At 36.7% G+C, this 13819-nt stretch overlaps 1 protein-coding gene across 1 annotated transcript in view; it reads left to right on the forward strand.

Moving 5' to 3' along the window:
* LOC107553420 (protein enabled homolog) overlaps nt 1-13819 on the forward strand; it is a 140917-nt gene that overhangs the window by 90166 nt on the left and 36932 nt on the right. The window contains exon 4 of the mRNA XM_016235607.1: nt 12252-12324. Coding sequence (XP_016091093.1) covers nt 12252-12324 — 73 coding nt within the window. The remainder of the gene's footprint in view (nt 1-12251; nt 12325-13819) is intronic.

The following is a 13819-nucleotide window of genomic DNA, read 5'->3' on the forward strand; positions in this document are numbered from 1 at the left end:
GTTCAAAATAAATGAAAAGAAACCGAGCATAGTAGATTTGTTTTTCCCCTGTTGTACCAAAATCGTATCGAACCATGACCCCCAAACCGAGGTACGTATGTGTGTATGTGTGTATGTGTGTATGTGTGTATGTGTGTATGTGTGTATGTGTATGTGTATGTATATATAAATATAAATGCTAGTAATATATGTAATTTGCTTTCTCAAGACATGACTGGAAATGATTTCTTTCTTTTTGATAAGCTTCATTTAAACAAACAAGCAAGGTGTAATTTTCAAACAGCATGTTTGATTATTACAAATGTTTGCCAAGGTTAAAAGTGTGAAATGAGACGAGGTAAACAGTAGTTGAGAAAAAGCTGTGATTTTAGAAAAAACATCTAGAAAAGCTGCACTTTTGTGGAATCTGCTGAGCATAATGTGACAAATACCGGTTACAATAGTAGCATTACTCACCGGCACTGGTGTGTGTGCTACGCTATCTCTGCTGAATTTGATAATGCCTGTAGGTACCTGGCATGGAGACAATGATTTTGGGGAGTGTGTTAAACTGCACTAACCAGCCAACAGTAGGATCCCATGTGACCGAGCCAAAGCAGGAAAGTGTAATTGGCTCTCCCTTAATTCACATGGTCAATATTAAGCTGTGTACAGCTGCGGTAGAGCTAAATTAGTTCTATTAGAGCCATCTAACCAACTGCAGTCTGCGTCCAGATCTCGAAGTGAACTTATTTGCAGTGTGTGTGCTTGTATTGGCTCTTTTACTGAAGCTCTGAAGTCAAGATGCAATTAACCTTTGGTGCATGTTTAAGGGCTTTGAGATTAGTCCACGTTTGTCCAATAATAGTATGCATTTTTTTACCTTAAAACCCTTCTTGACTGTTTTTCACTCACATTTATTTGCATAACTCTTAAAAACCACCAGCCAAGCAATTTAGAAAATTAAAGCACTGGTGGGCAAAAAAACCAACAACAATTGATTTGTTTTAAACAATTTAGCTCTTGGCTCTTTGGCATTATTTATTAACTCTCTTGGCATATTCAGATTGAAAAGAAAAATCATAAAAGTAAAATGTTGATTGTATAGTGCATTTCAGTGTTGCTAGGCAGACTTGTTACTAAATCATGTCAGCCGGTGTTTTCTTAGCATATTCATGACCTCAGGTGGGCTAATACCCGTCAGGTACCACATGCTTCAATCCCAGAATGTGATCCACTGTCTTCTACCATGTCATCCCTTTTTTAAGACTCTTAGTTGCTGTGTTTGTATTTTTGGAGCATCACATCGAGTAGTATGTTTACATGGCCCGGTAGGAATGTTTGTGACCCTTTTGTGCATTATTTTTGTGCGTCACCCTGTTGTAAAAGCAAGTTTAGCTAATGGTGATCCCCTTTGAAGACATTCGTTTCAGTGTTGCTAGGCAGACTTGTTACTAAATCATGTCAGCCGGTGTTTTCTTAGCATATTCATGACCTCAGGTGGGCTAATACCCGTCAGGTACCACATGCTTCAATCCCAGAATGTGATCCACTGTCTTCTACCATGTCATCCCTTTTTTAAGACTCTTAGTTGCTGTGTTTGTATTTTTGGAGCATCACATCGAGTAGTATGTTTACATGACCCGGTAGGAATGTTTGTGACCCTTTTGTGCATTATTTTTGTGCGTCACCCTGTTGTAAAAGCAAGTTTAGCTAATGGTGATCCCCTTTGAAGACATTCATGTATATATTTTGTTTAGTTTTATGTGCCGCATGTGTCATCCGGCCCCCGAAGTGACATGTGAGAGTTTGCTGAGGAGTCCAGGGGAATCAAAAGTTCTTTTTTACAAACCCCTAGAATGTGTCCGCTAATTTTAGTTGACTGTAATGTGCAACAGAGTCACATGCCAGGGTGATGTTACCCTGACACTGGAGCCATGGACTGTGTGAGATTTGGTGAGTTTTTATATAAATGCTGTTGCCAGCATGACTGAGGATCTCTGTTGCAAGGCAGACGGCCCTAGAGCTCTTGGCAACGTGGACTATATATACATGGAGGCGTGATGGATGTGCTGATTGATGTATTGGTGAGGTAATGTATGAACATGTTTGTCATTGAGAAATCAAACCGGACAATCCGCCTGCGGAGTTTACATGAGAAATGTGACCTTTTATCTTTCCCACGGGTAATTGGAGTTTAATTAGCTTTGTAAACTTTGCTCTCTTCGCTTTTGTTTTTTTTGTTTATCTCCCACCTTGATGTGACCGCTAGGAATGTGTGAACAAAAGCGTGATTGCTTACTGGCACAGACAGCCAGGTGTTTGTGGTTTAGGACTAGGATGTGAAGTTTGTTGTAGTGCTGATGGGACAGCAGCAGTTGGGTAATTTAGTTGCTGTTTGTTAAGCTCCTCTAATACCCTGGCTTAGCTGAAGCCATGTGATTTCTGACGCTGTGAAATCTCAGTGGGGAAAAAGACCGTGTCTTCTACCTAAATAATCACCTTGACAATGTTGACTGTTGTTGAAATTTTCTTTTACAATTGAGATGCACAGATATTAATACTTTGGTCGCTAATTATGTTCATGTTATGACTGTTCATCTTGTTTGTCTAAATGAAAGAAAAAAATTACATTTAACAGTATTACTGGCATTTTAATGATTAACCTTAACCTTGTGTTAGATGATGGAAAAGGTGATCTAAATCTAAAAACAGGTTGAATTGGGAATGCACAATTAAAAATGTAATATTGACTGATATCAATCAATTAGAAAAATCTATTGAGTATTTTCTCTTTTTCTGATGAGTGAAACTGTGTGACATGTATAAATACAAATATTATATAAGGCTTGTTTTCAGAGGAGGTTTTTGAATATAAGTGTGTTCTTTTTTTAAATTTTTAAATCTGCCAGTGTCACAAGACAAAATACTTATTCTAGATCAATTTCAGTGAAACTTTGTTACACAGCTTTGTTTTAATGTGAATTTATCAGTTTTAATTGTTTAGATATATACTTAAGTGACAAAAGTTCTTAATATACATTATAATACAAGATAAAGTATGCTTTATTTTATTATTTTTTTCTGTGCAGATTCTCAAGCCCCAAATTCACTCTTAGATGTTTTTCAAACTGATACCCAGATTCTTCCACATCCTTTTACCTAAAATGGGAAAAAATCTGATCTCTAGAAGTCCGGATACCTTAGCCATCACATGGCTAATGTGCCCTGACCTTCATTTCATCACTTTCTTAGATGGAAGGGTGGACTAGCGGTCTAGTAAGAAAAGAAGTAGCACAGAAAAACAACCTTGTATACTCTTATATTTTTTTTAATTTTCAGAAACTTTACCTGGCAACTGTTATAACTAATTAGCTTGATCAAATTACGATAAAATGGAGCTCTAATTTTAGTCATCTGTTACTAGCTTCCATATAACATCCTGTCTGGACCAGTAGCCTATCTTCAACATGTAAGAAGGTCATGAGTTAAGGTTCCTGTGCCACCTTTCAGTGTATAAATACTGTCTTGTGACGACCTGTTGACAGTCGTGAAATATGTGGGATTGCATGAGCTCATCCATGTCAGAACAAAGCAGGCTTTTCACCCCGTCCCACCGTAGACCCCCAGGAGCCTGCTGCGTCTGCGTCTAGAGGTCTAAATGAAGGTCGACCTGCTTTGAGACTTTACAGTCTGGCAGGACAGGTGTTTGTCTTTTGAGACATGGTACCTCTGAGAGGAAATAGAAAGACAGAACATTCCTGAGCCAAAAAGAGTTTGTTTTTCTGGTCGTGGAGCCTAAATATGGCTTGAAAGGGGAGGGCTTGAACCCGTGTCTGGTATGTGTTTGTGACACACATGACCACCAAATTGCTCCAACAGCCAAGGTGGGAGAGATGACGTTGGCAGCCCAGAACACTTTTTATCGATGAGATCATTCTCTTGCCCCAGACTCTTAATAGTCCTTGTTGCAGAAGGTTTCTCCTCTCTAGCTTTCTAAATAGTTGCAGAGCTTGGCTTGTCACTTCTTGGGATCTTCCAGGACTCAGGTTGGCTTTGTTGCTGTGGAATTAGTTTTGTTTTGAGTTCTGTTCTTAGTTATGCAGTTTCATTCTTCAATTTTTCTTTTTTTTGAATGGGAATCTGACTCCGGTATACAAGAGTAGAGCTCAATATCTCTACCTCAACTCTCCCAGAGGGACTTGGTACGGGTTCAGAGCATCAGAGCAGAAAGGCAGGCCTGCAGGCACCTGTCCATCATGCCAGCCCCCAGAGTGTACCGCTTCCCGCAGAAGATCAGCCGCACTGAGATCATCTTGAGGAGTGAGTTTGATGGGGAGGGATGGGGCTTTAATCATGAGAGACTCCCAGCAGGGGCAGTCAGGTACTTTGGGATGGTACATCTCTATTTCCAGGACTAAATAGTCACTGCTGGGTTCAAATAAACTGTGATGTGCTTGAGGTATGTAGTAAAATGGCTATGAATAAAACAGAATAAACCCCATTAAGATGTAGCAACCTTTTTCAAATCTGACCTTTGTAAAAATCTGGATAAGTATTTAATATGCTTAAGCCTGGTTATCAGATTCTGTCCTAGAAAAAAAGCATCATCTGTCTGAGCACCAATTAAATGAAGTCATGTGATACAATGTTTGTTTACCATAAAGAAAAATTCTTCAATTTGTTATACAATTTAAAGGCATTGTGTTTGATTTGAAGTGCACCATAGATAATAATAGATTTACTACCAAAACAAGTAAAAAAAAAGTTTGAAAATCCCAAGCAGCCAGTCAAAACAGCTGCGGCTCAGCCAATAGAATTAGTTTAGTGGCAGGATTACAGGGCTTCACTGTGTCAGCGTCTCACTCGTATTTACAACTTAAAATGATGTGTGTGAACTGTAAAATGTATTTAGCAGCACATGTGCGAATTAAAAAAAAAAAAAAGTCCCAGTAGATCCTTAATGTCTAGAAAAAAGTATTTTTTTGATATGTAATGTCATAAAAAAATCTTGGTAACAAATGTTTTAGTTATCATATTAAGAGGTCATACATTTGGGCATGGAAAAGCAGGAATCGCAATATACCCCAATGTCATTATTAAACGAAATCAAAAAAAGATATGATTTCATTAAATAAATATGAGCACTGCATGTTTTCGAAGTAAAAACATGGCAGCAGTTCATATTCAATGAAAACTACGCAATATTGCTTATGCTCTAATGTTGATGAATTATTACAATGTTTGCTTTATTGTGTTTATATTGTACTATGTTGTTGATGGTTGTGAGAGTGCATATTTTATCTCCCTTATCTTTTTGAATGAGCAGCTGGCAATAGTAAAGCATAAACATTTAAGAAAATAAGAGTCACCGTATATTTCGGTCTTGTTTATTGTTAAAGGATTTGGTTGCTGCTGAAGGTTTGGTTTGGTTTGGTTTGGCTGTGTGGTGTTGGTTTTTGGTTGGGAAGGTTTGGTTGCAACTTTGTCACAGGAAGGAAAGACTTAACACATTATTCAGTATACAGTTTATAGTATTAGCACAATAATCTGTTTATTACAGATTTTTCAATTTAGTTGCACAGGTGATCATTGGGAAAAAATTAAGCATCAAGCTCTGTTTTTTTTTCTTAAACCTATTGAAAACAATAAGTTCCTTTTTTTTTTTTTTTTTTGCACAGCATTACTTCAGCTTTGAGCACATGGCAATTTGTAAGTTTCATCAAACCAAGTATGACAGAAACTCAGTTCTAGATTTGAATCTGTTAAACGTCAAACCAAAATACTGGTCAAGGTATGTTAATTGTGACAGCTGACAGATTTTGTTCAGTCAAACCACTTAACCACTCCACATTCCTTTCCTGGGTTTTAACAGCACAGCCATGCCAAGTTTATCACGATAAGTCATTAAATGTCTCAAACAGATTGTCCATAACGATCCAAGAGCCTGCTCTCTTTTTCTCAGTGAATTGTGTGCTTGTTTTAGCTCTGTGTGCTGAGTCAGTCTTTTCACTTTTTTTGCAGCCATTCTCACATTCTTAATCTTGGTTATCCTGTAGGTTTTTTTTTTCTCCATTTGATTTGCCTTTCCAAGATAATACAGTTTCCCAATGTCATTTCAGCTTTCTGTCAGAAACGTAAGGGACATGTTTGTGATGATCTACACAATGTAATGAATCTAGTTTGACAATAGCTTCTAAAGACATCCGTTATCTCAACAAAAGATACCACATTGTATGGACTACAGTTTGACAGGATGTCTTTAGATAAAAGCAGTCTTGCCAGCTTATTTCAGAAGTGCTAAAAATTATTGTTTACACCCTTCACGTGTTCAGTCGTCGGATTTTCTTTCATTTGGACTACAAATGGCAGAACTGTTTCCAAGCAGAACTTCTTTTATTAGGCAACATTGCATCAAAAAGCCTCCCCCCCCCAATGGTTTTGCAGCTCATTCCTGCCACTGCAGTTGTTTACCCACCGCAGGGCTGAAGTGGGATCAGGTGATGCTATTTAGTATCTCTGGGGTAATGCCGAACACTGAAAACAACAACACCTCGTACATGAGGCAGTTGAACTAGGGCCAGTAGTATTCCTAGTTACTATTTTATTTTTTTTTATTTTATTTACGATTTTTTATTAAGATTTTGTATTTGTTTTATTAAATTTTTTATTTTACTTTTTTACATTGGAGGTTATCAGATCTGTGTGGACATAACAGACTGTGTAACTAGATGGACAAACTATTTTGAGCAAGTTGTAGTAAGTAGAACCTGGTGATTTCTGCTATTTTTAGGTCCCATTCCTAGGACTGTGCAAATAATCGAATGCGATTTTCATGCGCATCTCGTCAGTAAAGCCGGTTCTGTGATTGGTAGTAAATCTCCAGCACGTGCTTTCAGATGTAATGGCGTTTACTACACAGAGCCGTAGATCATTGACAAGCTACGCAATATCGCGTTCTTAATCGGCAATGAATCGCCTGCGATTTTGAAGCACGTGCTGGAGATTTACTACTAATCACAGAACTGGCTTTACTGATGATATGCACATGAAAATCACATTCGATTATTTTCACAGCCCTACCCAGTCCCGTTTCTTGCCAGATTTTCCGTCTCTGTCTTTGAACCCTGAATAACGAGACTTGTCATAACAGTGATGCTAACGATTTTCCTTATGTCCTAATCCTAGGATGCCTGCTAATACAGACCAAGAGTCTCCTTTGACTCGTTCACCTTTCTACCACTGAGACAGAAATCCTGTATACATTGACACGCGACATTTCTTTTGACTCGCATAATCTTGCTTTAATAACACCCCATTTAACTGGTTCACGGACTTGCTCAGAATCTGTTTAGAGCTAGAGGACTAATGGTTTGCGTCCTCATCTTCAAATTATGCAGCACTTGACTGTAATTTTCTCATTTGTGGAAGCACAACTGTGGAATTAATTGGAAGGCTTGGGCCCATGTTGTGCGAAACATATGAGTGATAAGGGGATTTGTGTGTTGTATTTACAAGGTGACAGCATCAGGGTGTGGTAATGAGGCTCTGTGTCAGATGATGTTTGTTTTTCCCAAATGTTGTTGTAAAACATAGAGGAGAAAAAATGGTATTTCAAGAACAGGTGGTGTCTCAGTCTTGGATTGATTGTCAAGTCTTTGGGCATAATTAATGGTGCTTGCTAAGAAAAGCATCCCAATTACTATTGCTCATATGTAGGTTTAGGAATCGATTTAATGTAAATGAGTTACTCCACTATTGCTAACAAATTAGTTTTTATCCAGAACGACCATGACCATGTCACACACATTTGTTGATCGCCTTATTTGTGTTTCTGTTACTTACCGCGTTGCACCTGATTAGAGCATTTATGGATTAATGTGGATGTTTTATGTTTGTTAAAAAGATTCACACAAAAATGTGCATTTGGTTATAATTTACTTAGCTTCATGTCATTCCAAATCTGTATGAATTTATTTCTTAGAACAGAAGATGATATCTCAAAGAATATTTAGATTTTTTTTTTTTTACAGTAAATGTCAAGCCAGTTTTGCGCCAGTTGACTTTCATTGTATCGACCGAAATCTTAAAAATATATTTAGTTGTTCCACAGAAGTAAAATAAAATAAAAAATTAACAAACAAACAAATGTTAAAAAACTATACAATGATAACCAAACATTTCTTGGCATACTATTTCATATATTTTGAGTTGAAAAAAAATTATGAAATGAGATCCAGTATTATTTTATGTATTAATATATGGTGACATTTACAGTAGTATTATATATTTATGTGGTATGTACATATAGTAAGTACTGGTAAACTACGCAACGTTTCAGAAGAAAACAGAATTTCTTTTTTCTCCCTTGAGCTCATTGTGCTCTTATTGTGGTCCTAAAGTATGGTGTGAATTTTGATGGTGTGAAAGATGATTCAGCTCTCCGGTGTAAGCTGTCCGGTGTATTCATGGCTATTAGTTGTTGGTGACATCATCCGATAACTTGATTTCAAGCCCATTACTTGGTCCTGCGGCCAAGACAAGCTTTGTTTCTCTCTGTCAGTGCTTAGAGAAACTTCCTTGATCCTCCCCGAGGAAAATATTTTTTTTCACTCATTTTTCTGAAGTGTATATCTAAAATTTGCCCTTCGTAGTAGATCTCCAGATTTTAGTGTCTCAGCTGTATCTCGTTGTCCTTTCCTTGAAATGGTTAAACCTCCTGTTTTCCTCCACCCACCTGATCGTAATAGTTGGGATGTGGTTGTAACATTGACTGCTTTACCCTTCGCCCATCCAGGCATGAATAATTGATCAGATCCGGAAAGTGCAATAAGTGGACCACATCCTGCTCAGCGAACGTTGTGGCAGAGCGTCTAACGTCTGACTGCCAGCCTATTGGTCCAGTCTTTTTTTTTTTTTTACCACAGCAGTGTTTGCTTGAGAATAGCCAGAACAACATGCTGCTCTCTTTGAGATCTCATGGAGTCATTGATGGCAGTTTAGGAGCTGATGTGAATGGCTCTAGTGCACTTGTTACAAGTGTACCTAAAGATCAGGATGGACTTCTACAATACATCTGCTGTCAGAAGAGGCTTGGTGGTTCCCTCCTCTCACGTAGGTGCTATTCTGACTCTTTAGGTTTCTGTTGGTCCGTAAACAATCCATTAAGAAGTTGAAACTTAAATAGAGCTGATATTTGAGTGTGATCTCTGGTTTCACTGATTTTTATATTTTATTTTATTTATTTATTTATTTATTTATTTTATTATTATTTACTATTATTTTATATTATTTTGTGTTAGAATAATTAATAATTACATATTTGTGCAAATTCAGCAAGATAAGGTGGTACAAGAAACAAGTTTGTTATTTTTATTATTTTTAATACATATTAAACTAATATAAGATGCACATTAATTATGCTTCTAATGATGCATCATGTTTATTATTTTATTTTATTTTATTTGTGCATGCTAGTAGAATAAGAAGTCCATTTGTAGGTTATGCTATCTGTGTGTGATCTAATGGCAGTACATTACCAAACTGGCTTGAAGTAAGATCAGTCCATATTAAAGCTGACACTGAGTGCTTTTGGACCGGAGCCAGCCTTTAAAGTGCTGTTCAGATTGGCCAGGGTTAAATGGGCCAAGTATACTTGCCTTTGTGTCAGAGTTTCAAATTGCAGTCATTGCACTCAAAAATCTCCATAATGGCCATAAAAACAAATCAAGTTAATATTTGTATAACTTGACCTTGGTCTCTGGAGAGACTATATCTGCTGACTCATTAGATTATATCTGAATAGCTTTGATAATTTGTGATTTAGCTCATCACATTTTAAGAGTAATGTTTGTTTCTGTTCAAGGAAGGAAGAGAAACTGAGGGTGCCTGCTTATATAACAGGGCCTTTTACATACACATTAAGGCTAGCGTAGGTGTGTTTTATGTGTTAAAGACAAATAACATTTGAGAAGGGAATTTGTAGAGAGGGTTACACAAACATGGACAATCACAAATGGTCGGTTTTCTTAAAGTGGGGCACAGAACTGTAATTTTAGATTAGATTTGACAGATGAGTTGATTACTGCTTGGCTTGTCCAGATGGCTCAGCTCTAATGTCATATTTTTTCATGGAGTCTTGTGCTGTAGGGAGAATTCTGCATTCAGACTTGTTTAATCCAATTAATGTGTTCTGCAAGCCATTTGTTTCTGGTTAAAGTTGAGTTTAGCTTTGCTACTTGGTGTGCATTGCATGCCGTGATCTACTTTGCTGCAACTTTCATGTTGATGTAAAAAAGATGCTACTACTTATCCCAGGACAGATGCTGTTTTATGTTTTGTAAGTCATGTTTTGTTAAATGTTGTTTTATATTGTATTTATGTTGTGTGAAACATGTTTTGTATTTTATGTTTGGTTAATTGTTGTTTTGCTTTGTTGTTCTTCAGGTTTTGTATTGTTTTTTGTTGTTGTTTGTTTTTGTTTTTTAGGTTTTATGTTATGTTAAATGTTATATTTTTATATTATTTTAGTTTATTTTTTAAGTTTTTGTTGTTTTTTGTAAAAAAAATTATTTTATGTTTTATGATGTTTTTATGATATGTAATGTATGTTAAATGTTATGTTTTGTTATTTTGTTCTTCAGGTTTTATATTATTATTTTATTTATTTTTTGGCTTTTTCTTGTTTTATATTTTGTTAAATGTTGTTGTTTATTTATATATATAAAATATATACATTTTATTTTTTTAGGGTTTATGCTTTTTTTTGTGAAATGTTATGTTTTGTTATTTTAGCTTGCTTAGATTTGACTATTTTAGCATAATCCATTTTAGAGAAATACATTCAAAACATTTTCAACTATCTGTCTTTTGTTGGGCAGATGGTCTCAAATCAGCAATGTGGACCAGACCTTTTGCTGTGTTGTCAATAGTGTGTCTATATGTTGCTATTTAGACTACCTTCCCCCACTAAAATGATGAAACTGCAGGAAAGAAACGGGTTAAACGGGTGTAAGGATAAAAAAGCTCTTGTTTCTGCTGTGTGTAGCAAATAAACAAGAAAATGCAGAGGGCATGTGAAGTCTGGTAATGAGCTACAGAGAGGGCCTTTCCTCCAGACTCTGTAAACAGACCTCTCTCACCTGTACAATGCTGCACTGATCGATTAGTCAAGTGTGTCACGGCAGAGACTTGTCCTGTGCTCGTGCTAAGCTTTCATTCAAACCTCAACCTTCCTCTGCTCTCAAATTCAGCCTGGCAAAATCAGCAAAGCCTCTGTACTCAAACTATGCTGTAAATTAAGACAATATCAAGGCTTGGGTTTCCATCTGCATTATATATTTCCAGCATGAGGTCATCAGCCAGCATTCCTTCCTTCCATTTATATTTTAATTTTATTTTAGTTTATAATAATGTGTGTTACAGTTATGCATAAGCTTCCATTTCTAACCAAGTTCTGTTTAGAGAAAAATGCTATAATGTTACGTTTTGTTTAGATAAAGTGACGAATATGTGAAGTAATTCACCCTGGCACTGACTGCCTCCAGACTCTGTAAACAGACCTCTCTCACCTGTACAATGCTGCACTGATCGATTAGTCAAGTGTGTCACGGCAGAGACTTGTCCTGTGCTCGTGCTAAGCTTTCATTCAAACCTCAACCTTCCTCTGCTCTCAAATTCAGCCTGGCAAAATCAGCAAAGCCTCTGTACTCAAACTATGCTGTAAATTAAGACAATATCAAGGCTTGGGTTTCCATCTGCATTATATATTTCCAGCATGAGGTCATCAGCCAGCATTCCTTCCTTCCATTTATATTTTTATTTTATTTTAGTTTATAATAATGTGTGTTACAGTTATGCATAAGCTTCCATTTCTAACAAAGTTCTGTTTAGAGAAAAATGCTATAATGTTACGTTTTGTTTAGATAAAGTGACGAATATGTGAAGTAATTCACCCTGGCACTGACTGTGTCAGTGCTGAGCACTTTTTTTTTTTTTTACTTGATAGTGATTTGAACTGCTGCTGACGGTTCCTTTTACAGATAATCATTTCCCCTTTCCCTGATATATAATGTTCTAATTAACTCTTGCTGTCCAACACACCTGATCAATGTGTCTTGCAGCCAGTGGCCCATGTTTCTCTCTCTAAAACCTGATCTTCGGTTACTCTTTTGGGGCTTGTCCAGCGTGCTTTACATTATTGATCAGATTTCAAAGTTCTTTCCAAGTTTCAAACTGATGCTCATTCCGGATTTTTCTCTTTTTTTCCACAGGCCCCCCGATGCCAAGACAGACCCCTCAGGTGCAGAATGGCCCTTCACCAGAGGAGCTGGAGGTGCAGAGAAGGTAGAAACCAAAGTTACAGACACTGACTGCAGTAAACCGTATAAACAGGGGTTGATGTGTAGTAGTGGCTTGAATCAGCTAGCAAACAAAAAGCCTTCGGGTTCTGATGCTTACTCATCATTTAAAGGTGTGGTAAGTTATTTATTTGTTTCATTTTTCCCCAAATCCCAACAGAACTGTGATATTTACTCAAAATTAATTCTTTAAGGTGTAAAATAGGGCTGCAAAGCAATTAATCGATTCAAAATAAAAGTTTGTTTACATACTATATGTGTGTGTACTGTGTATATTTATTATGTATATATAAATACACACACATACATGTATAATTAAGAAAAATGTTAGATTTATAAAGTATTTATATTTAGATCTAATATAATTTATATACAAGTGTTTACATACAAATGCATAGGATACATACAAATATATATTTTAAATAAATACGTGTGTGTGAGTGTATGTATACATAATAAATATACACAGTACACACAAATATAATATGTAAAAAATTTTTTTAAATTGATTAATCGCTGAATTGATGCAGCCCTAGTGTAAAATTAGTTTTAGTGGGAAAATGACATCCACAAAACACCTTCCACCCCCATGGAAGAACATGTGCACTCATAGATTACGAGTTGACATCTGCATGTGTGATGGTGAGAATATGAACCAGGTGAACTCTCACACTGCAGAATCAAACGCAGATAGTGCAGCAATGTAATGTTAATGTCTGTTGGACTAAGTTCAGTTAAATCGCCACTTTGAAGCCCTGAATTCGCTTTTTCATGAGCGTGTTTTATCAAGATTTCTGTGGACTTCAAAGGATGACGGAGGCTGTTATTCACCCTGGTCTTGTTAATGAAAAGCTTTTCTACAATGAGTTCCCAAAGGAAGCAGCAGTCAAGGTTGAGGCTGCTTGAGTGGAATATACATACTCTAAGCTCACTGCTTGCTTGTCAGAGTTTTCTTTCTACTTTTTGCTTTAATAATAGAATGCCATTGATGCAACTATTGCGTCTCTATTGGTTTTCATTGCAGTAAGGCTTAAAATGTTATCATGATTTACTTACCCTCAAGCCATCCGGGATGTATATGACTTTCTTCTTTCAGACGAATACAATCGGAGTTATATTAAAAAACATCCTGGCTCTTCCAAGCTTTATAATGGGAGTGGATGGTAGCCCAAAATTTGAAGTCCAAAAAATTTAACCAATTCATTATAAAAGAAGTCCACACGGCTCCGGGGGGTTAATAAAGGCCTTGTGTAAGAAAAATATCCATGTTTAAAACGTTATAAACCTTAATCTCTAGCTTCCGCTAACTGTCGTGTGTGCGCTCACGAGAGAGTGGTGTCCAGCGGATGACGTAGGTGTAGCGTAAACTCTGGTGAGAATATGCTAGTCTTGCAAGAAACAAGTTTTGTTTACAGCAAAGGAAAACCAGTGTCCTCTTGGCTTATATTGAAATCCTCCGACATTTTTCTTTACAAATCCTC

This window comes from Sinocyclocheilus grahami, unplaced genomic scaffold (genome assembly GCF_001515645.1).
Source record: "Sinocyclocheilus grahami isolate Dianchi unplaced genomic scaffold, SAMN03320097.WGS_v1.1 scaffold473.1, whole genome shotgun sequence".
Classification (NCBI taxonomy): Eukaryota; Metazoa; Chordata; class Actinopteri; order Cypriniformes; family Cyprinidae; genus Sinocyclocheilus; species Sinocyclocheilus grahami.